General features: G+C 37.4%; 1 protein-coding gene across 3 annotated transcripts in view; it reads left to right on the top strand.

Moving 5' to 3' along the window:
* adarb1b (adenosine deaminase RNA specific B1b) overlaps positions 1 to 6,412 on the top strand; it is a 157,152-nt gene extending 150,740 nt beyond the window's left edge. For all 3 annotated transcript variants that reach the window (XM_081369203.1, XM_081369205.1, XM_081369204.1), the window contains 3 exons: positions 1,826 to 2,007; positions 4,369 to 4,547; positions 5,409 to 6,412. In XM_081369203.1, coding sequence (XP_081225329.1) covers positions 1,826 to 2,007; positions 4,369 to 4,547; positions 5,409 to 5,585 — 538 coding nt within the window. In that variant the 3' untranslated portion in view covers positions 5,586 to 6,412. The remainder of the gene's footprint in view (positions 1 to 1,825; positions 2,008 to 4,368; positions 4,548 to 5,408) is intronic.
* The last annotated feature ends 15,645 nt before the right edge of the window (positions 6,413 to 22,057 follow it).

Raw genomic sequence — 22,057 nt, 5'->3', positions numbered from 1 at the left:
TTCATGTTTTCAGGATCTGTTTGATACTGTATTTGCTGATTCAGTTTATTGCTTTGGTTTTAGAGGAAAGCGGTATTAAGTGAGGGCTGGGCTAGTTTATGTGTTGCTCAGGGACGGCCTGACACACACACACACACACACACACACACACACACACTCACACACAGCAGAACTGATGTTCACAGCTCACACTCAAGGAAAAGCAGCCCATCTGCCGAGATGAATGAGCGTGTGGTGTTGATAGAACGCTGTGTCTCCTCCGTCAGGGTCTGTACCTGCTCTGCTAGGTGTGAGTCTCAAACCGGAACACACTGGTGTTCCTGTGAATTTTTAATGGAAGGTGCTGATCCAGCCACGTCTGAAATAAGAAAAACAGTAGCTCCAAAACAGGCAGAATGTCTTTTTTTGTCGATGCCATATCTTTAGCTTAAGTTTTTCGTGCATAAACCCTCTTCTTGATCACCCGTTTTATTTTTTTAGAACAGAATTAAATGTAAAACAACTGAAATGAAATGAATTTTGTTTTTTTACATTGGACTTTGATTTAAATTTAGAGTTAAAGACTTTGAACACATTTCATCAAATAATTGAAATATTCACATTTTACATTACAGTCTGGATTTGTCAAAAGTTTTCCAGGATGTCATCAAACCTTTAAAAAGAAATCTAGTTTTGCAGGTAGACTGGATATCCGCCAGCAGGAACTCTGAATACGCTGCAGTGCGTTTAGTGCTTGGTTAACAAAGTAGTTAACAGTAGCAATTGCTAAGGTTGAGCTGTGTCTTTCTGGCATCGGAGGCTGTTGATTGGTCAGGCTGAAAAGAACAGCTCTAATCACTTGAGTCTGGGATCTTTTCAGCTGCATACAGCAGGTGTTGTTTTGGGGAGCAGCTTTGGGCTTGATTAGGCCTTTTGACTGTGAATGGCTGAGGAGGGAGACCCAGTGGGTGAGTCTGGGACCTGTAAAGAAAATATGTAAATGAGGTGGTTTGTAAGAACAGCTCTAATTGAACAATTCATCCACGGGTGCTGTTTTTATATATCAGGCGTTTGAAAATCATTCACATCTGGGCTGCTGGCCAGATTGCTTTTTTTGCTCTGTTGTTTTCATGTTTTGTGATTCTTGTAGTTCCTGATTGTCTATGCTCCATCTACATGGTAATTTGTAGTGTTTTAGATGGCGAGATTAGGAATCCATTATGTAAACGTGCTGGAAGTACTTCAGGCTAGTAACAAAAAAAATATATATATATATATAATATATATATATATATGTTTGTGAAATTGAAAATATTATTGAAAATGACAATAATATAAAGTATTATATGCCAAATATAAAATGTGATAATTATAATTAATCATATTATTAAATATAATACAATTGGGCTGCAAGTCTGCTGTGATGGCGAGCAGCAGGGGAAAGCAATGCAACATTTTAATAATAAAATAATTATAAGTAAATTCAATAATTGTATTTAATTATGATAAAAATCCACTACACGTCTGTTCTGAAGGGGTTGCGAACAGCAGGGGGGAAATTAATGAAAATGTCAATTATAATTGTAAAATAATTACGTTCTAATTAAATGTAACCATAATTCTAATTGATTATAATAAAAATCAACTGCAGGTCTGATCTGATGGTGTTGCGTACATTAGAGGAAAAAACTATGCAAAATGCCAAATAAAAAAATTATTATTATTATTTGTAATAAAAATGGACCCCAGGTTCGTTTTGATGGGGGTTGTGTACATCAGAGAGAAAAGAGCATATAAAATAATGCTATCTGTGTCTTGAAGAAGGTGTTTGTGTTTGTTCCTGCAGGTGGAACGTGGTGGGCATCCAGGGCTCTCTGATGAGCTACTTCACTGAGCCCATCTACTTCTCCAGCATCATCCTGGGCAGCCTGTATCATGCTGATCATCTGTCCAGAGCCATGTACCAGCGGATCGCTGACATCGAAGACCTGCCCCAGCAATTCTCCCTCAACCGCCCCCTGCTCAGCGGTAAGACAACATCATACGGCCGGCTCGCATTTACACTCCCGAATCATTGAAAACGGCACCCATGTCAAATTGTATTACCATTTACTAGATGGACAGTTTCCCCCAACTTGCCTCCAATTTCCTTGTGGTTTGATGAATTACTGAAATTTAGATGGGCCTGCTCTCCATCTCGCCATCACACACCGACGACCTGTTTCAGTAATTCACATCATGCCTGAAATCGCAGATGCCCCTGCTGGTTGGGAAAAACTGTCAAAATTTAAAGTGGTTCAGCTATAGTCGAGCTACACTTTTAGTGGTTAGAAAAACTACCTACTAAAAGCTAACTATTTTGAAGCTACGTATAGAGGCAGTATCTTTTAATTGCCGAACTATCACATGTAATAATTTTGAATTTAATCAGTCATATTTTTATACATGGTACAAAACAATGATCAAATTTTTGTGCCCCTGATCTGAATCATTGAATATTGTATGTATGCATGTAAGTACGTACGTACCTACCTACACATATACATATATATACAGTATATATGAAGAGTTCAGATGCAAAAGCCTCTAAGTGCCATCTGAAATTTTTATCAAGCTTGTATAAAGTTCAGTAGTTTCACTTAAATGACAATTAATAGGTCATTTTCATTGCTATTTAAGTGAAATTACTGAACTTAAATATACGAGCTTGTTAAAAATTATCATTCTAGAAGAAAATTTCAGATGGCACTTAGAGGCTTTTGCATCTGAACTCTTCATATATACTGTATATATATGTATATGTGTAGGTAGGTACGTACGTACTTACATGCATACATACATACACTGTGTGTGTGTATATATATATATATATATATATATATATATATATATATATACATACTGTTTCATCACAATTATGAATATGGGACTACTGATATAAAATGTATGCATTTTATATGTACAATAAGCAGTAATTGCAACAAAAAGAAAAAAATAGTAGAATTAAGGTTAGAAAGCTGTCAATAAAATCCAAAGCAAGGCGCAACCCATTGCAACACGTTATGACAAAAACGTCTCGGATGTCCTGAAGACAAAAATAAATAGTAAATAAATGACTTTCAAGTGATTCGTTATAAAAGTGCACATCAAATACACTTACCACAGAAGCTCGAAGGTGCATGTGACATGCTAGAACAGACCTCACTGGTTCTCACGCGTCACTCGTGCACAGTTGAGCTTGTTTTCCTTTTAATGGCGGTTGGCAAACCCACTTGAAGGCGCTTACCATCCCCTACTGTAATACACTTGCGTGACAGCAGATGCCTGATCGGCCCTGATACCAATCCTTGAGATATATTTGATAAAATTTGGTGAACTTTTATTATGCTTCTGAAAAACCTTGGTAAGTTAAGTAGCATCACAACTTTTAGCTAGTTTCTACACACTGGGTTTAGACACTAAGGTTTCCTCATTAAATATTTGCTTGAGTTTCAAAGAGTCATCAGGGAGATGTTGGCTGCTCTTTGAGAGAACATATCCTTTCTCACTTTTTGTTCCTCATTAGAAACACCAAACAGTGCTTTTGCAGTGGGTTACATCAGATTCCTAGGAGAACTTGCTTTTAATGGCTTGCTGCTGCAAATCTCCATTTGATGATGTGTTGTGGGAGGTTGAAGCATAACATACTCGACCTATGCTTCATAACACTAGCTCAAAGAACGACCCTTCTGCATTTATCAGCTCTTTTTCTTCCTGTTGTCTTGGTCTGCCAGTAAAGAGGTAATGCGTAATGCAATTTGAGCCATTTATTGAATGCTTAATGGAAATATTTTTTATAAAATTACAAATTATGTTACTTCATGTATTTTAGTATTAATTTAACCATAATAAGAATATAAATATTAAGGAATAAAAGATTAAAATAATGGCGTACAGCCTTCAAGTATTTTTCAATTAATTACCATTGTTTCAAGTAAATATTCAGTTAAAATAGTTTCTTCTTTGTTTCCGGTTTATTCTGTCCTCTAACATTTTTTTGCTTGGTATTGCTTTTGAGTTCTCGTGTAAGACGTGTAAAAGTCATTAGTCTGTTGTTTAGGATCTTATTGGAGACATTTACACTCGTAAGTACAATTGTTTAAATCTGTTTATTCAAAATGAACTATTTAAACAACCTTGGACACATTGTTTTATCTGAGGTTTTTTTTTATAAAAAAAAAAACAAGCTTTGAAATAAATTTCTTTGCATTTGTTCAGGAAATATTTTAGTTATATCAAGTCGTCTGCATAAAAAGGGCCACACTGTATGTTTGCACCAAATGCAGCAAACACCATCTCCGGGTTTAGTTTTCTACTACTGTATGATTGAGTGTATTTGTGTGTTTGCAGGAATCAGTAACGCTGAGGCCCGGCAGCCAGGAAAGGCCCCCAACTTCAGTGTGAACTGGACGGTGGGAGATCAGGCTCTAGAAGTCATTAACGCCACCACAGGCAAGGATGACATGGGCAGGCCCTCACGTCTCTGTAAGCACGCCATATACAGCCGCTGGGTGCCACTACACACTAAGGTAAGACTATCACTAATTTCAAAACGAAGCATGCGAATATAAATTTGAAGCATGTTTAAAACACTATAAACAAGGATTTAGTTACCTCTTTCCACAACATATCCTTTATATTTAATGGTATACAGAACAGGAATGAAAAATATAATATAAAATATAATATACACGACAACCATGTACTAAAACGGTTAACCGTTTCCTTTTGCGTTTTTCGCGTTGTTGTTCACTATTGTAGTTGTGTAATTACATATAGTTAGAGTTATACAGTGTGTGTATGTATGTATGTATATATGTGTGTGTGTGTGTGTGTGTGTGTGTGTGTGTGTGTGTGTGTGTGTGTGTGTGTGTGTGTGTGTGTGTGTATATATATGTAACTATAATAGTGAACAACATAATCACACCTAAAATTAAAGTTTTTATATTTGATAATTTCACATTTAATCCACTTTTTTTCCCACATTTTATTGTAGAAACAAAAAAAAGATAGTATATTTTATCTAACACGTAGGATATAAGCAGAAATTGAATAAAATTATCTCACAACTCTTTTGAGGTCATTTAAGGCGTTATTTATCTCATTTAAGACTGTGCTTACGAGGATATTGGACAAAACGGGTATTTTGGTATACTTTTGTGTGTTTTGTCCGTTCAAGCGCGTAAGAGAACTCAAAGCGGCTTTCTGTGCGCACAAGTCTTGTGTGTCCGTCACACAGACAGGAGATTAACAATATTTTTAACGTAAAAAAAAATCCGCATTTTAAGTGTAAAATAGAACTGCCTAATGAGTATTGTATTATATTACAAAATAATGGAAAACCAAACAAAACACATCATGTACTGTCATTTTTTTCTCTCTCTCGGCAGCTCTCATCAACTCTGCGAATCAAAGTGCCCAAGCCCAGCTCGTACCACGAAGCCAAACAAGCAGCGGAGGAGTATCACACAGCGAAGCAAACGCTCATCAAGGCCTTTCACAAAGCGGGCCTGGGTGCCTGGGTGAAAAAGCCCATAGAACAGGACCAGTTCTCACTGAACTCTTGAACAGGGGACATAAAAAGACCAGGACATGACAACAACCAGCTGTTAATACTTCACTTGATGTGCGGGTGTGTGTGTATGTGTGTGTGTGTGTGTTGCTGTTTGTTCTCAGACAAACTAAGAGCCCTTTAGAGTCTGTCATTTTGCTCTCTTTGTGTGAATCATGACTTTGCCTTTATAATTTGTAATGTAGAAGCAGGTTGTCATTTAACGTACGTTTGTTTGTTTGTTTGTTTGTTTGTTTGTTTTGAAGTTAGCGGCATTAGCCTTCCGCGGATAGCAGGATGTAATGTCATTTGTAACTGGAAAAAAAGTTATTTTTAGTTTTTCAATCTATTTTCATGAGAGAGGGTTGTTCTTCTGACAAAACCTCGACGCCGTAAACGTGTACGTTACGTGGCTTCAGGTCGACCACACAGCTGTGCGCACGGGTCTGAAGGTTTCCTGGTCCAGCCTACCCAGATGCTGGCTCACCTTTCGAGCATGATTCTCCTTGATATGCAAAACATAAGCATATTTATATTTTTTATTCCGTTCCCTCCGGATTTTTAAAGGGGAAGAAATTCACATAGATCATTACTATAAAGCATGGTCCCTTTAGATAGACGCACTTTTGTCAGGACTTTAGTGTAGAATTAGCGTACTAGTCGGAATTGATTTCAGATTTTAATTTGACCTCGGAGGGAAACTTGAATTTTTGCTAACGGTTCCTTTAGAGCTTGGAAGCGAAAGCTGTGTTCTCAAACAGTAAATTGAATTGGATAATGGAGTATTCTTATAGATGCAACCAAAGTGCATTGATCCTATTAAACAATGTGTCGTGGCTATTTAAATTTCTCAGAGGTCTTAAATGCATGTGCGAATTGCGCAAGGCTCCGGGCAGCCTCGCTCGAAGAAAGCCCTTTATCTGGGCTAAATACATTAGTGGCCTGTAATGGACCATTTTTAGAAGCCCTTCTTTTCTTTTTACGTTTCTACACTGCATTGACTTAAAGCAGCATGGAGTCCTTGAGTCACTCGGACGGCGGCTTTCCCAGCGAGCCTGATCTGCTAATGTGATGTGTTAAAGGAACAGTTCATCCAAATATGAAAGTTCCCCCACATGTCGCTCCATAAAAGCACTCCATTCCAAATCTTCCCAAGTCAAATAATAGCTTTGCATGACGAACACCGTTCGAAACGACATGTAGGTGAGATAATAATCAGTTTGTTTCTGGATGAACTCGTCCTTCAGCATTCGTGCCGCATTAAGTCACTGCAGATTCGAGAGCAGGGCATTGTGGGAGTTTTTCACGAAAAACGATGCACGTTTATTATTGACAAAAGTCACATCTCTGCATGCGGAAGCGAGGGTTTGCAGGGCCGACTCTGACTTTCACTTCATCCTCGCGTCTTGTTCGAGGATCTTTTCTTTTCCTGCGCAGACCTGAATCCTCCGAGACGGTTTCTGTAAGGCTGAGTTCAGCCGTGTCCTTGAGGAAGAGGTTTTCCCTCCGCAGACTTCTGCTGTAGGAAGGTCTGAGCCAGGAGCTCAGGCGCTCTTTGATTTATGGCTTATCCAGTGCAGCATGTTTGACTGGTAAGGTTATAGAGAGCTAGGAAGCAGAACTATTTTCTGTACCGATCATTCTTTCTTTTTTTATAAAGTTGAGCTTTGGTGGTTTTCGGATTCCAGGAGTGTTGCTGTATAATATAAACTCCTGGTGGGATTTATAACATTTCAGACATATGATTTTGACACACAAAATGAAAGATACAAGGCTGCGTAGCTGACCCAAAAAATGAGTTCCTCACCCTAAAACCTGTATGCTGTAGTTTTTTCCTTGGAACACAAAAGGAGATTTTTAAAGGATCTTCATGCAGCTCTTATGAGTACAACAGCAGTTCAATGACAGTCAAGCTCAAAAAGGACAAAACGTAGAACTCAAGCATTATATTTCAGATCTCAGGAATCATTTGTGTGAGGAATAGACTGAAATGTAAGGAATTATTCAATAAATTGAATACATTTCCAGTTTTGCAAACTTCAAATTCTTACCACCTTCAATGGTAATGTTTTTGAAAGAAGTCTCTCATGCTCACCAAGACTGTTTATTTGATCAAAAATACAGTAAAAATTATTGTGAAATATTTATAACACATTTAGAAAAATGTCAAAGCTGAATTTTCAGCATCATAACTCCATTCTTCAGTGTCACATGATCCTTCAGAAATAATTTGAATATTCTAATGTTTAAAACATTTATGCTGATTTAATATTTGTGTGAAAACCAGGATTCTTTGATGAATAGAAAGTTCAAAAGAACAGCAAGTATTTTGTAATACTATAAATATATCTTTTGATCAGTTTAATGCATCCTTGAGTAATAAAAGTCTTTATTTTATAATTATTTTAAAATCTTACTGACCCCAAACTGCTGTGTGTTCAAAAAAACATTTGAGAGGTGCAGCAAAAGGAAAGATTTTCCATTAGGAAAGTCATAAATATTGAATATTGACTACTTTTAAGGTGGTTTAATGGTCCCTTTTTTGAAGATTTACACCAAGGTCACAATGGAACGCTGCATTGAGATTCTTTAAAAGCTCTCATATTTTATCCCAATGAAAAGATAACCACATGCAGGTTTGGATTGTTTTTTTTAGGTGAACTTTTCCTTTGATGGGTCGCAGAGCCTGTTCTTCCATAATACTTCCATGAAATCAGACCTGCTTCGTTCTGCCAGTGCTATCATTCCATTTCCCGCTCGATGGCGTCAGGTTTCTCCGGCAGGATTGGTTGTTGATTTTAAACCTTTTAAAGAAACCAGCAGTATGCGTGTTTGTCCGTCCGTCGGTTCGAGTGTGTTTGTCTGTGCACCTGCTGCTGAGCCCAGTTGGCATTCTAGCAACAAGACTGAGAGATTGCTGTGGAATCTTCACCAAAGATGTCAATTTACTTTTCTTTTCAAGCATTTAAACAAACTGAGAATATTTTTTAAAAGTCCGGAAAGTTATTGGTGCAAAGATTGTTCAGCATTTTACAGTTCAGCCTTGGTTGAGTTTTTGTTCTTTCATAATATTCACTAATGTATTGTTTTGTTTTGTCTTTATGTGCATTTGAGTTGGATCAGTCGGGACTGGCTTTGGGACGTGCTCGTCATCCTCAGTATTCTGGTGCACTGCTGTAAATATATTGTGACCCTCTCCAGTGCTGTTACAGTAGACTTCTTGCATATGTATTACTAATTTTAATTTTTCACTCAAAAAGCAACATGCAATTTGGTTTTAAGGTCTTTACTCAAAATGCCAGGGCTGCCGTGTCCTTGCAGAGGCCGTAATGTATTTGTGACGGCGTGTGGGGATCTGCAGTACTGTAATGATTAATGACTGTAGACTTTGACTCCCTTTTGCTCTAATGGAAAGGATTACGGCCTGAAATTAATGAGCACAGTCGGTTCTACATAAATGTGGCTCAGCAAAAAGTAGCTTTTTCTGTTGGTGACACTTTTCAAGGGCGGGAGATTTATGGGATTTTTTTTTTCACACACAAATGCGAATATATATACATATACATATATATATATATATATATATATATATATATATATATATATATATATATATATTGTCTTTCTTTTGCATCATCCTAATTTCGTCTTCACCTTCTCTTTATCTGTCGTCTTCTATTACGGATGGTTTTGATGGCGTGAGAAGCCAGCGGATGATGTCAAGATTTTTTTTTTTTTTTTTTTTTTTTTTTTTTCTCATTGTGTTCTTTTGGGAATCTGAGCCGTGTCTTAGCAAAGAGTCCTGACTTTCGTCCCCCTGGTCCTGGCCAGCCCGTTTCTAAACGTCTTGTGATTTGGTGACTGTACAGTGGAGTCCGGCGGTGGTCCAGCTCGATCTCGGTCCACCCCGTCTTTTGCCTGTCCTTCGTAATATCCACATGGGTCACCTGCATGAGCTACTTCACCGAAGCTGCACCCAGCATGACGACATACTTTAAAAAAAGGACTTGTATGTAGAAAAAAGGAACAAAAAAATAGATCTATACATAAAAAAATAAAAAAAATTCAAGAAATAAAAAAGATCTTAGTTTACCTTTGCATATTAGTGTCATGTTTTTTTTTTCTTCTTCTTCTTTCTGGTTTATTTGAAGAGTGTGTTTGTGTGTCTACTTCACATAAAACTATAAAAGCTGAATCATGATGTCTGTGGCTGTTTCAATGTGAGCTACCTAAGGGCAGCTCCTTCTAAAGCGAAATGGAAACTCATAAGTGAGTGATTTGGTGTTCTCTATAACTCTGCGCGCCATATAAATAGTGCTCCACATGGGAGACTCAACTCGAAATAGATTTCTGTGGCGTTTGGTGTGCTCCTAAGCTAAGAAATTAATATATGCATTCAAATGTGTGTGCATTTTATTCAGCTCTAGTAATTGCACTGATCAGGGAGTCAGTCCAATGTGATCTCATGAAGTATTCGTGAACTGTTTTCAACATTGATAATAATAAGAAATGATTCTTGAGCGCCAAATCCGCATATTAGAATGATTTCTGAAGGATTATGTGCCACTGAAGACTGGAGTAATGATGCTGAAAATTCAGCTTTGCATCACAGGAATACATTACATTTTTTAAAATTTTTACTGTTTTTTGCTTTATTTTTGATTTACAATGGTGAGACTTTTTTAAGAGACTTTTAAAAAAAACATCTATAAAACAAAACGTTTATCGGCTGTCATCTGATTTAAAAAAAAAAATCGTTTTTTGGATGGGTGGGGCAGGTTTTTGAGAAGTGTCAGTAGAATACTAAATCAGACATTGTTTAAAGCATTTCATCAATTTATTTTGCTTATATTTAATAGATTGTGCTGAAATATCAAAATCACAGTGATGCATCTGAAATGTGTTCCATAAATTACATAATTTTGAAATAAGGTATACAGTGCTGGTCAGAATTATCTGCCCCCTTGGTAAATATGATCAAAGATGGCTGATGGCTAAAAAAATGTATCTGCATTGATTATGCTTTTGATATTCTATTAAAAAAAATAATAATCTAACCTTTTATTGAAGTAAAATAATTTTTAATAATAAAATATCCAAAAGATTAACAATGCAGATTTATTTTTTACAACCATCTTTGATCATATTTACCAAGGGTGTAAATAATTCTGACCAGCACTGTACGTCACAAACCCAAAAATCTGATTTTGGTAACAGTTTATATTACAGTGTCCTTGTTACACGTTACATGTAGTTACTGCAGTAATAATTCTAAATTATGCATATTTACATGAAACTAACCCTGAACCAGACTCCAATCCTAACTCTATAGTAAGTGCATGACAGTAGTTAATTAATTATTATTACTCTGTACTTATGCATAATTACACTGTAACATGGACACTAAGTGTAACCCTGATTTGTTTTATTATCATTATATTATTATATCAATTAAACAATATAAATTGTAATATGGACAGGTCCCTATTTCTCATAAAACTCCATATAAACTCTAAACTGTCATTCGTAAAGTACTTTTTAAGTAGTTTTCACGTCCTCTGAAGTTCCCTATGAAGGCCTCATTCATGCAAACAGGAACGCAGTGGAGGTGTGTGTCTGTGACACTCGCTGTTGTTACTGATCTAGGCGCTGTCGTGCACAAAGTCTGTTTGCTTGGGAAACTCATCAGTCGCCACTGCTGCTGTCAAGGTTTAGGAATCCTCCGCACTCACTCCCACAAGCCCCTGTATAGTTTGCTGAGGTACTTTCAGGACGCCAATGCTGGAGAACTCCTTCCAAAACTTCTTGCTGATGGGAATTAACTGGAATCTGATGGACTTAACTTTGAATTAATCTTCAGTCATCAGACTAGGTGCACCACTGGGTGCTTGAACCGACAAACAGTGCAAGTGTTTATTATGTTGTCATTTCCCCTCCTTCGGATGAACACAGTGTCTCTCATTGAGTCTGGCTTAGTAGTCAGATGCATGGTGCTCGTATTAATAATGAATCAGTAACCAGTGGCACAGACCCACTCAAAAAGCCTGTCTGCCCGGTGGGATCTGCTTAAGATGTACGGCTGGGAGTTGATCTCTTTCTCGAGTCGGTGTCGTCCCGGGAAGCCCTGAAGTCTTCTGCGCTTGCTGAGATCTTAAGCACATACAGGTTTATGCTTCTCTTCCACGTGTGCTGGGTACTTCACCTTCATCTGGATAAACAGAGGGAATTATTCACCAGCTAATATGGGCTGAGAAATAGGAGGTAAATTCACTGCAATTGAGGTTTCCACACTCATGAAAAGCCTAGAACTGTAAGAGAATTATACATTTGGCATCATAGATTGCACTGTTTTCAGATTTCATTGGCTAAATATTCCTCTTTGCGAGCGGGTTAGAGGAAAACTTGCTCACAACATGACTTTAAAGTGTCTTAATGGAGAAATTTTGCACAGCACATGTGATTTAAATCTCTTCATTCAAAAATGGTCTGGGGAATAGTCACTTTAGGGGATAGTTCACCTAATAATGATCAAATCTGCCATCACTTTCATGTTGTTCCAAATCTGTATGTGGATCTTTCTTTTATAAGAAAGTACATGAAAGTAACTTTAATACAATTTAGTTTGATTTAACTGCAACATTCTTCAAAATGTCATCTTTTTGTTATTCAGATGATAGTAAGGGCTTGTTCACACCAAGAACATTAACTATAACTATAGTTTTAATAATATTTCTAATTCTACGAGAATAGGTAATTCCCCACCACAACCATAACAATTATGGCACAGAGGAAAGTTATCATTGGAATCACTTTCAGAACAATTTTTTCCAGCAGATGAACAATGAAAACAGTGACAGTCAGAATTCACCTAGCTTTAAAGAATTCGAGCATTTAAAGCATTAGACGACATTATAACTGCAGTGCGTGCTTATAATAAATAAAGCGTTATTGTCTGTTGGCGTGGACACTAATATAGGCTTATTATCGTTCTTGGTGTGAATGTACCTTCAGTCCTCTTGTTAAGAACAACTGAGAGACATAAAACTTAATTATATTTATGTCTATCAAGTGAAATATGAAGGAATTGATAACACAGACATGACTTCTCAAAAAGTTGTCCAATTACACCACTCTTAAATGTGAATATGTAAAAGATTTATTGAAAATGAAAATATGAATCTAGCACTGAAACTAATACGGCAACATCAGTTCCAAAGTCTTATTTCCAATGAACCAGCCAGAGAATATTCAGAATATTTGATTGCACACTCTTTAAAATAAAGGTTCTTTATTGGCATTGATGGTTCCATGAAGGACCTTTAACATTCATGGAAACTTCCCATTCCACAAAAGGTTCTTTAGATTATTAAAATGTTCTTCACACTAAGAAAAATGTTCACTGAAATGTTCTTTGGGAAGCAAAAATGGTAGTTCTATGAAAACGCCCTTTTGGGAGCTTTATTTTTGAGAGTGTAGTACTATATAATTTAAAAAAATATTTGAAACATGTAGTTGGTACTTAACCAAAAGTTTCTAAGATTTCAGTCTTTCTGGAGTGATGACCCAGTGAACTGACCATTTCAATTTCCATCATGATTTTTGGGTTACACTTTATTTTAAGGTGTCTGTGTTACAGTGTTATATTTAAGTACTGAGTAATATTAATTAACTACATGTACTTACTATAGGGTTAGGGTAGGATTAGGATTTGGTTGAGGGTTTATTACATGTAATTATGCATCATTTGTTATTGCTATGGTAAGTACATGTAACATATGTAACAAGGACACTGTAAAATAAAGTGTTACCGATTTTTCTTTCGTAGAATCATTGTTTTCATAAAGATCCTTTATTGGACCAAGCAAACTATGACATTATTATTCCAGCCATGATGGCTGCAGGGAAATATGAAATATTATTCCTTTCTTGCAGTTCTCACGTCTTTGTGAAACTGAGGTTTCTCCTTCAATGCATTACTTCATGGAAAAACCATTGATCGTTTTCTTTGAATTGTGGCTTTCTTTCCTTTTTTTTCTATCTCTGTGATTCTTCAAAGAAATTTGGCCACACACTTATGTGACTGCGCTCTGCCTACATCTTCAGAGAAAATGCTTCATTTAATCATTCATGGTTAATCTTTTTCAAGAAAAATTTGACATGGTTTCATTCATTGGTAATTTTTCAAAAAATCCATTTTTAGACATGGATAAATTACTTCTTTTTTTCCAAGCTACATATGATTGGATTTGGTCAGGTAAGGAAGGTTATGCTTAGTTTGCTTGTTTAACGGGGAAAGCTAAAAAAAAAACGTTCCCGTGACACTTCCAGTCGTTCGTGATGATTACATCAGTCATGGAAGTTTGGGAACCCAGACTAATGTCCTGAAGCAACGTTAATCACACAGACACAGGAAATGCAATAGCGTGAAGTGTGTCATTGAAATAATTGGGCCAGTATTAGTTGTAAAAACTTTGTCCGTTTATTGTGATTAAAAAGTCCATCTGGATTTAAGATAATTCCACTTCTCTGATATAGAACCACAGTTTGTCATATATAATGAAGTTACCTTGGCCATTAGTTTGCTTCTCCCTGCGGTGGCTCGTTGATTTTCTTCAGTGATCAGCTTAATGGAGCCGGAGACCCATGTTCCTCAACAGATGGAGATATTCTCCTCTAAACACCTCCTGCTAAACCATCACTGCTGCATCAGTCCTGTCTCTGTGTAAAAAACTACAGGGACCTCTGATACCTCAAGGAAACACATTCACATTTCATCCCAAACTGAAGAATAACATATATTTTGCCTATACTGTAATAGAATGTTTTTTATTAAACAGCTGATTTTAAATCAGAATGATTAAATGGAATTGTACAATAAATACGTTTCATGAGATACACCTTATATTATCCCAGGGTATGTTCCTGACTTCAAAGCACTTCTCTTAAAGGAATAGTTCATCCAAAAATGAAAATTCTGTCATCATTTACTCACACTCAAGTTTGTTCCAAACCAAATGAATGTCTTTGTTCTGCTGAACACAACAAAGGATATTTTGAAGAATGTTTGCAACCAAACAGTTGCGTCGCCCTATTGACTTCCATAGCATTTTTTTTTTTTTCGTTCTACAGAAGTCAGTGGTGCCCCACAACTGTTTGGTTACCCATATTCTTCAAAATATCTTCTTTTGTGTTCAGCACAAGAAAGAAACGCATACAGGTCTGGTATACATATATATATCTAGTGAACCATCCCTTTAAAATATAAAGCTGTACTTTTGTGTGTTTGCTGTGTGCAGGCTATGTCCCCAGAAGAACTGAAAACTGAAAGCTTCATTACCTTCACCTACCCTCACCTGGCCGCAGTGCTGTCTGGAAGTTTATTAGCTGGGGAGTTTCGGCCCCCCATCTCGTCCATCTCGACCACCTCTCCTCAGGACGGACTCTGTCCTTTGCTGACTCGGTTTTGTTAGATTATTTTCAAGTAGAAAGCTTTCCCCTGGCCTTGTGTTTGTGTCGCATATGCGATGGACGATAAGATGAAAAGCGTACTTGTTTATGGATGTTTATTCCATCCATCCTCATTCATGTGTTAGCATGAAATCTGTCATAAGCTGTCTGAAAATCTTTAAAACCTCTGCTTTAAAACCCATGAACTACTTTCGGTATAGAAATAAGACGAAAGCTATATAAGATAGCTTGAAGTTCATTAAAGGTAGTGTAGGCAATTTTTCCCTTCAGAGCGTCTCCAAAGCCACGCCTCCTCCAAAACACAAACAGCGTCACAAGAGATGGCATTAAAGTCCGCGTGAACCGGAAGTTGCAAACGACTTTTCTCCAGTGTTATGACGCATTTCCCAGTGAAACGGAATATTGAACAGAGGGCAGGGTTTTACTCTAGCGCTCCTCCTCTCCATCTCTGCTCATAACAGACGGTTTGAGGGGAGTGGTTAAGCGTTTCCCAAACCAATTCCTCAAACCTACGTCATCAGGGAAGGTCCTCCAATGCAGAGGGGAGGGGCATTTTCAGATTTTGATTAAAGATTACGAAGCCAAAAAAATGTTTTGTGTGGATTGACTTGCATGGATGAATTGTTCACCACAAAACGATCAATTTAGGCAAACAAAGTAAATATGGTCAATTTTGATTTCATGTGGACTTTAAACTCATGTCTCAAAGCACATAACTTTACAATAATAATGAACATAACTTAAAGAGCATCGACCTGTATCACCTGACTGCTGCAGATTCATTTCAGCGTTGATGGTGTTGCTATTGAAACGCATACATTTGAGTCAAGAACCGCTCAGAGTATAACGTCACAGGTTTTCATGTCTTCCAAATTGCAGTAGTTATGGAGTGAACGCAGCATGAGCTTGTTATTTTGGTTCAGGAGGAACTGTAAAAGGTTGCTGCTGTTTCGGTTGCGGTGCTCGGTGACCGACATCTGTCTAACTCTGCATAGCATGAAACATGCAGGTGCACGGATGTATGGAAATACATGTTATAATAAATACATGTTGACAGGCAAGTAGGACATCATACTTACAGTCAGCAGAATGTCTGTAAGAGGACCATCACAATAAAGAGTTAGCAGATATTCAGCAGAGTCTACTAATACTCTAATGAGAGTTAGTTGACATGTAGTTGCTTTTAGTCAACAGAACGGTCAAAAGGAACATCAAAGTAAAGTGTTAGCCGGAACCGCATACTAGCCACTCTTATTTCTGCCATAGAAAGGTATGATAAAGGTAGTACGAGTAGTATAGGCCTACTATAAGAGGTTCCGAATTCAGCAATTCGTTCGGGATTTGCACGACACTGGCGTGATAAAAGGGCGTGATATCACTGTTGTGTGATAGTTTATTTTCACAGCTCGCGTTGACAATTCAACAGAAAGATTTGCACTCATACTCTTGCACTGCATCATATCTACACCGACTGCGAACTCACATTCACAACTCATGTATGATTTATTTCATTCAGGAATCGTGCTACACTGCCATCGTTGTGTTCGTTTACACTTAAATGTTTTAGTCTTGTGTTGAAATTTACTGCGTCAGATGCATTTGGGATTTATGTTTATGCTTTTATGGCTTTTCTCATCAAAGCAATTGAACCTCAAGTGTTTATCACATTTCTCTGCATATATACAGAAATTAGTTTACTCCCTGGAGACATTCATCTTGATCTTCATGAATCCATAATGTGCTTATATATCTAATTTTCACTGAGGAGTCATCATACTCTGTCTGGGGAACCTCATTCAGACGCGCCTGCAAAGTTTCACATGAGCTCACCTGTCCAGTTGTGGTTCAAAATGAAGCGGCGAGCAGAGACCGGCCGCCTTAAAAGATATCATACATCATCAGATTGCATTCTGGGGACAATGGGATCTGCACTCATTCAAGGCCCAGATTTCCATTTCAATTTTCTGCTCAGTGGAGTTGATGTATGTGGCGAATCGCTCCACAGCCTCGCTCTCCACCGGCCCGTTCCATCTTCACACCATTTATTAGCCTGGAATCCCGGTGACCTTGTCTCCCCGCGCGCGCTGACGCCACACCAGCTGTCACCGAGAGCAAAGAGAAGTGCTGCGCTATGAGACGGGCTGCAAACCCCAGGACATTGCACTTATCTGAATCCAGCACACTTCAATTTGGTTTGGACCCTGCATCTGGGCCCCATTTCAAGTTGTTGGTTAAACTTTACATTCACTCTCCCCTGGAGAAGAGAGCAGGGATGGATGAAGAGATGTCACCATGCTTTTCTAACTCGCATATATATTGGTGGTTGCATGAAGATGATGAGCTGAAACAATATATTGTTGTTGTCGTTTTTGTGGTTATTGTTGTTATTGGTTGTTTTTTTTATAACTCTTGTTGTCACTATCATTGCTTTTACAGTTGTTATTGCTATACCGTTGATGTATTGTTGCTGTTTTCATCGTAGTGTGTCCCGTTTGTTAAGGTGAGCCTTTCTAATAGCCCGGGGTTTTTCAAACTGGGGTCCAGGGACCATCAGGGGGCCGCAAGGGAGTGCTAGGGGGTTCGCGGAAAAAAAATTAGAGAAAAACTGTGTTAACAAATAAAACTTATATTCAAAAAGAAAACTGAATTAAAATATATGAATAAAAAATAGACAAACAAATAAGTTAATAAACGAGAAAATAAAGTAATAAATAACAAAACAGAATTTAGAATAAATAAATACAATTTTATTGAATAAATAATAAATGAGCAAATTAATGAATAAATAAATAGTTTCACAGTATACTGTAGTATTAAATATTATATTAGTAAATATTTTCCACATAATATTTTAGACATTTATAATATTTTTTTTTCACAGTCTAATTTGGGTCTTTAAACAATAAACTTTATAGATGTCATGAAGATGGCTATTGGGGGTCAGTGGCATCTAAAAGATTGAAAACCCCTGTAATTGCCTATTTGAACATGATTTGTATGTATGAAATTTGTTTGTTTGTGTTGCAAACATAAATAAGGCTTCAAATTGCTTGCATGTTGGATGATTGTGGAGTGTTGCAAATTAGCTTCAGCTACAAACTCTATGATACATGCATTGGATGGCTGTTGTCCCAGTTGTATCTATGCTAATTGTATCTGTCCCTGTACAAATAAAGCATTAAATAAATAAATGATATTTACATTAAAGGAAAGACCTGAGCCTTATCAGGCTTTTGGGCCCTTTTGACTAATATTTTGACTTATAACTAACTACCTAGCAACCTCGCAATGAACTATGATAATTAACTTTGCTTCATAATTGACAAACTTTGCAACACTAACACACAGTTATTGTCACGATTCCCCTGTGTCTTTGTGTCTTATTATTTGTTATTCTGTTGCCTTGATGTTTCTGGTTTCATTTCTTGTGTATTAGTTTCTGTTTCCTTAGTTTCTATTGTTTTCTTGCTAGTTTCCATAGTTACCCATGTTAGTCTCCATGGTTATTTGTCATCACACACACCTGTTCCTCAGTAGCCACTTGTATTATATCAAAGACTATAAATTTACAAAGACCATTCACTCGTATTACTACTGCAACACACAATATGGCGGAATAAGTCCCGCCTTACAAATAAAAGAGCCAGTCAGCAGTTGGTAAAGTCATTGCATCACTTCAGCTGCCGTTAGAAGCCCCAATTCCCATTGAAACCTGAGACCCGCAGTATAAATAAATGTGATGTGATGTGACTTGAATTGATGCTAAAGCCACTCAAACCACCACAATGCAACACCCTTTGTGCCGGCTCACACAGAACGTGTTTTTTAAGAGATGCAGGTCAGTGAAACGAAAAAAGTGCAAGGTCTAGAAACGTGTTTGGTAACACTTTATTTTACAGTGTCTTTGTTACATATGTTACATGTACTTACCATAGTAATAACAGTAAATTATGCATAATTACATGCAACTAACCCTCAACCAAATCCCAATCCTACCCTAACCCTATAGTAAGTACATTTAGTTCATTAATATTACTCAGTACTTAAATATAGAATTACACTGTAACAGTGACACCTTAAAATAAAGTGTAACCACAAGTTGAACTTATTTTAAGTTACAGCGAGACGCTGCAAAAGACGTGAGTGCAATGGTTAAAGGCGTCTGGCTAGCTAATATTTATTTTAAAAAACAATGGAAAAGTAGTGAAAAAGTGTCTTTTGCTTTGAAAAACACGAGACGCGGGTAGTGGAATGGGGAAAAACTGCAAGGTCTCGGCTCTCAAGATGCGTCTTTTAAAGTTGAACTTAATTTAGCGTGTTTTTAGAACGCCGTGTCACGCGCAAGCAAGCAAGCAAGCAAGCAAGCAGGCAAGCAAGCACAACAGTCAAACATGTCCGTCCAGCACAAAAGTAGCGCAGTGGAATGGAAAATGTGTTGTGTGTGAACGGCCCCTTAGCATTGTGGCAGTGAGTTTCACATTTTCTATTCACATTTTTTTTATCTTGTTTTGGTTGTGGTGTATTTACATGCAAATTCTGATATTTTGGAAATCTTTATGCTTTGCTATTGCGGACTCTTGACAGCTGCATGATTTTTTCTGCGGTGATGCTGAGGAGAGAGCTTTCACCTCACAATAGATATCTGTTGGTGTTTGTGTGCCCTGGACTGAGCCCGGCCTGTGATTACATTGTTTCCTGATGTCAAATAAAACACTACACGCCCGTTAACTTCACACGACCATTTACTTAATGTCCCGAGAGTTAATTGGCCCCGTTCCCTCTGCCAACCCTAAGCATATTGATCTATAGAAATTACTCTTGAGGTACGACCTGAGAGTCCGCAGAGAGAGAGAAGAGACATCGTCAAAGGAATGGATAACATTTATCTGAGAGCTCAGACCTTCGCGGGCGCCACGATATTCTGACGAGGAATTCTTTGAAGCTGACAGAATAATTAAAAACATCGACCCAGTCTCTATTGATGGGTGAGGGAGACGTGGAGGAAGAATGAGAGCGAATTAGCATTTTGACCTTCCTGTTTCAATGGCACGGATGCCCCTTTCTTTCCAGGGCACACGGTAGACTCAAAGAGACATCACACACCTCTCTCTGGCAAAGGTGTGTTACGGGACAGAGAGAGAGAGAGAGAGGGAGAGAGAGATTAATGTCACATTACCTATTCAGATTCTCATTGCAACAGTTTCCACAAAGCGAGGGCATATTTGAATATCTAAATTGTCTGTGTGGAGCTATAATGGCAGCTAATGGGTCTTTGCCCTTGTCATATTTCAGAAAGTCAAAAAGGATTGTAGAATTTGACCAGTGAATGTGTAACTATTGCAGCCTCCCCATACTCAAGAAAATCACAAAATGAAATAGCAAATGTGTTACTATTATAAGTATATTGTTACACTGTCTATAATACAATATGTGCTTTTGGACCCCACTGTATAAATATGAGATTGGGGCTAGTTGTCACATTTTTTACAAACATATCTCAGGGTGGGTTTATTTTTGAAATTCAACTTCTGTATTTATAAACCTTAAAGTCTATAAAAAGGCTGTTTATATTTGAACATTTACACTATTTATTGAACACATGTTAGTTTGTTAGTTAGTTGGTTAGTTCTCAGACTTTTGGACTCTACAGTACGTCAAGTCACATTTATTTATATGCACATCTGGTTCACAAGGGAGCACCTGGAGATGCTGCTTACTCACACTTTACGCGACACAAGCTGTCGTCATCACTTTCCTCCTGACTGCTCTCCTCACTATCTACTTTTCTGATGATTTTCTGATGATGATGTTTTTTTTAATTAACATTTATGAAACAGACAACATCAGGAATATTAGGCTGCTGTCACTTTAAGACCGAATGCACAGTCCGAATGTACTGACACACATCCGCTTTCTTTCTCCACTGTTCACTTAGAATACTTTCTGAGACAGGTTTTTTGATATAATTTTGTTTGTATGTGACCAAGAGCAAGTAAACGCGAAAGAGGGATCAATTCGGTTTTCTAGCTGTCTGAAATGTGCCTCTCTCTCTCTCTCTCTCTCTCTCTCTCTCTCTCTCTCTCTCTCTCTCTCTCTCTCTGTGTGTGTGTGTGTGTGCGCGCGTGCACTTCGGGTGTGCGAGTCCCAATTTTCGCCTCTTCTTTCTGCGTTTAAAATCGTTTGAATGTGTAAATTGTCAAGACAAGATAAACTTCCACTCTCTGACTGTTATACTTAGCAGTTGATCCACGAATTACATGAGTCCCGAACCGTGACGTCAGATCACTGCATGATCAACTGCGATCCGTTGCACCCCCAATAATTAATGAACACACTTATCATCATGATTGCTATCTTACCAGAGATGGAGAAAAATCCTACTCCAGTAAGTAAACGTGTCCCTGTCCCCAAAAATGTTGGGACTCAAAAGCACTTCCCTCCACGTTTTCACTTACTACATGGGTTAAGGTTAGGTGTATGTTCAGGGTTAGTACCTATAGTTATTACACAGTAATTGTACAGTAAAAACTAATGTCCATATATGAAACAGGACTGTAAAATAAAGTGATACCCAAATGACTATTATTATCATTAGCCTAATTTATTTATTTACATATACATATTTTATTTTATTTTAGTATTTATAGTTTTTTTTTAGCTCCTCTATTTATATTTTCACACCATCTTAGAATTTCTTTTTCACCATTAATAGCCTGAGTTATTGTCAGTCAACCTTGAGCAACTGTAGATGTCCCAAAATGCTCAGCCTCTGAAATGTTAAATTGCATTTGAGTTTTTCACATTTTATGTATGACCGTCTCACATCTGTCCTTGAGTAACAGTAGAGCTCTCAAAAACATTCTCCAGAATTGACGAATATTGCTGCATTCACCCAATGGAATGACTTAATATTAAGTTATTAAGTTATAATATTAAGCAAACACTAGTCTCTCACCATTAAATGAATAGTTAAATTTAGATACTCAATGGTGTGATGGCCTCCAGGAAGAATACCCTTTC

Source organism: Scardinius erythrophthalmus (assembly GCF_964197995.2).
Source record: "Scardinius erythrophthalmus genome assembly, chromosome: 6".
Taxonomy (NCBI): domain Eukaryota; kingdom Metazoa; phylum Chordata; class Actinopteri; order Cypriniformes; family Leuciscidae; genus Scardinius; species Scardinius erythrophthalmus.
This window is presented reverse-complemented; position numbering and strand designations above follow the sequence as displayed.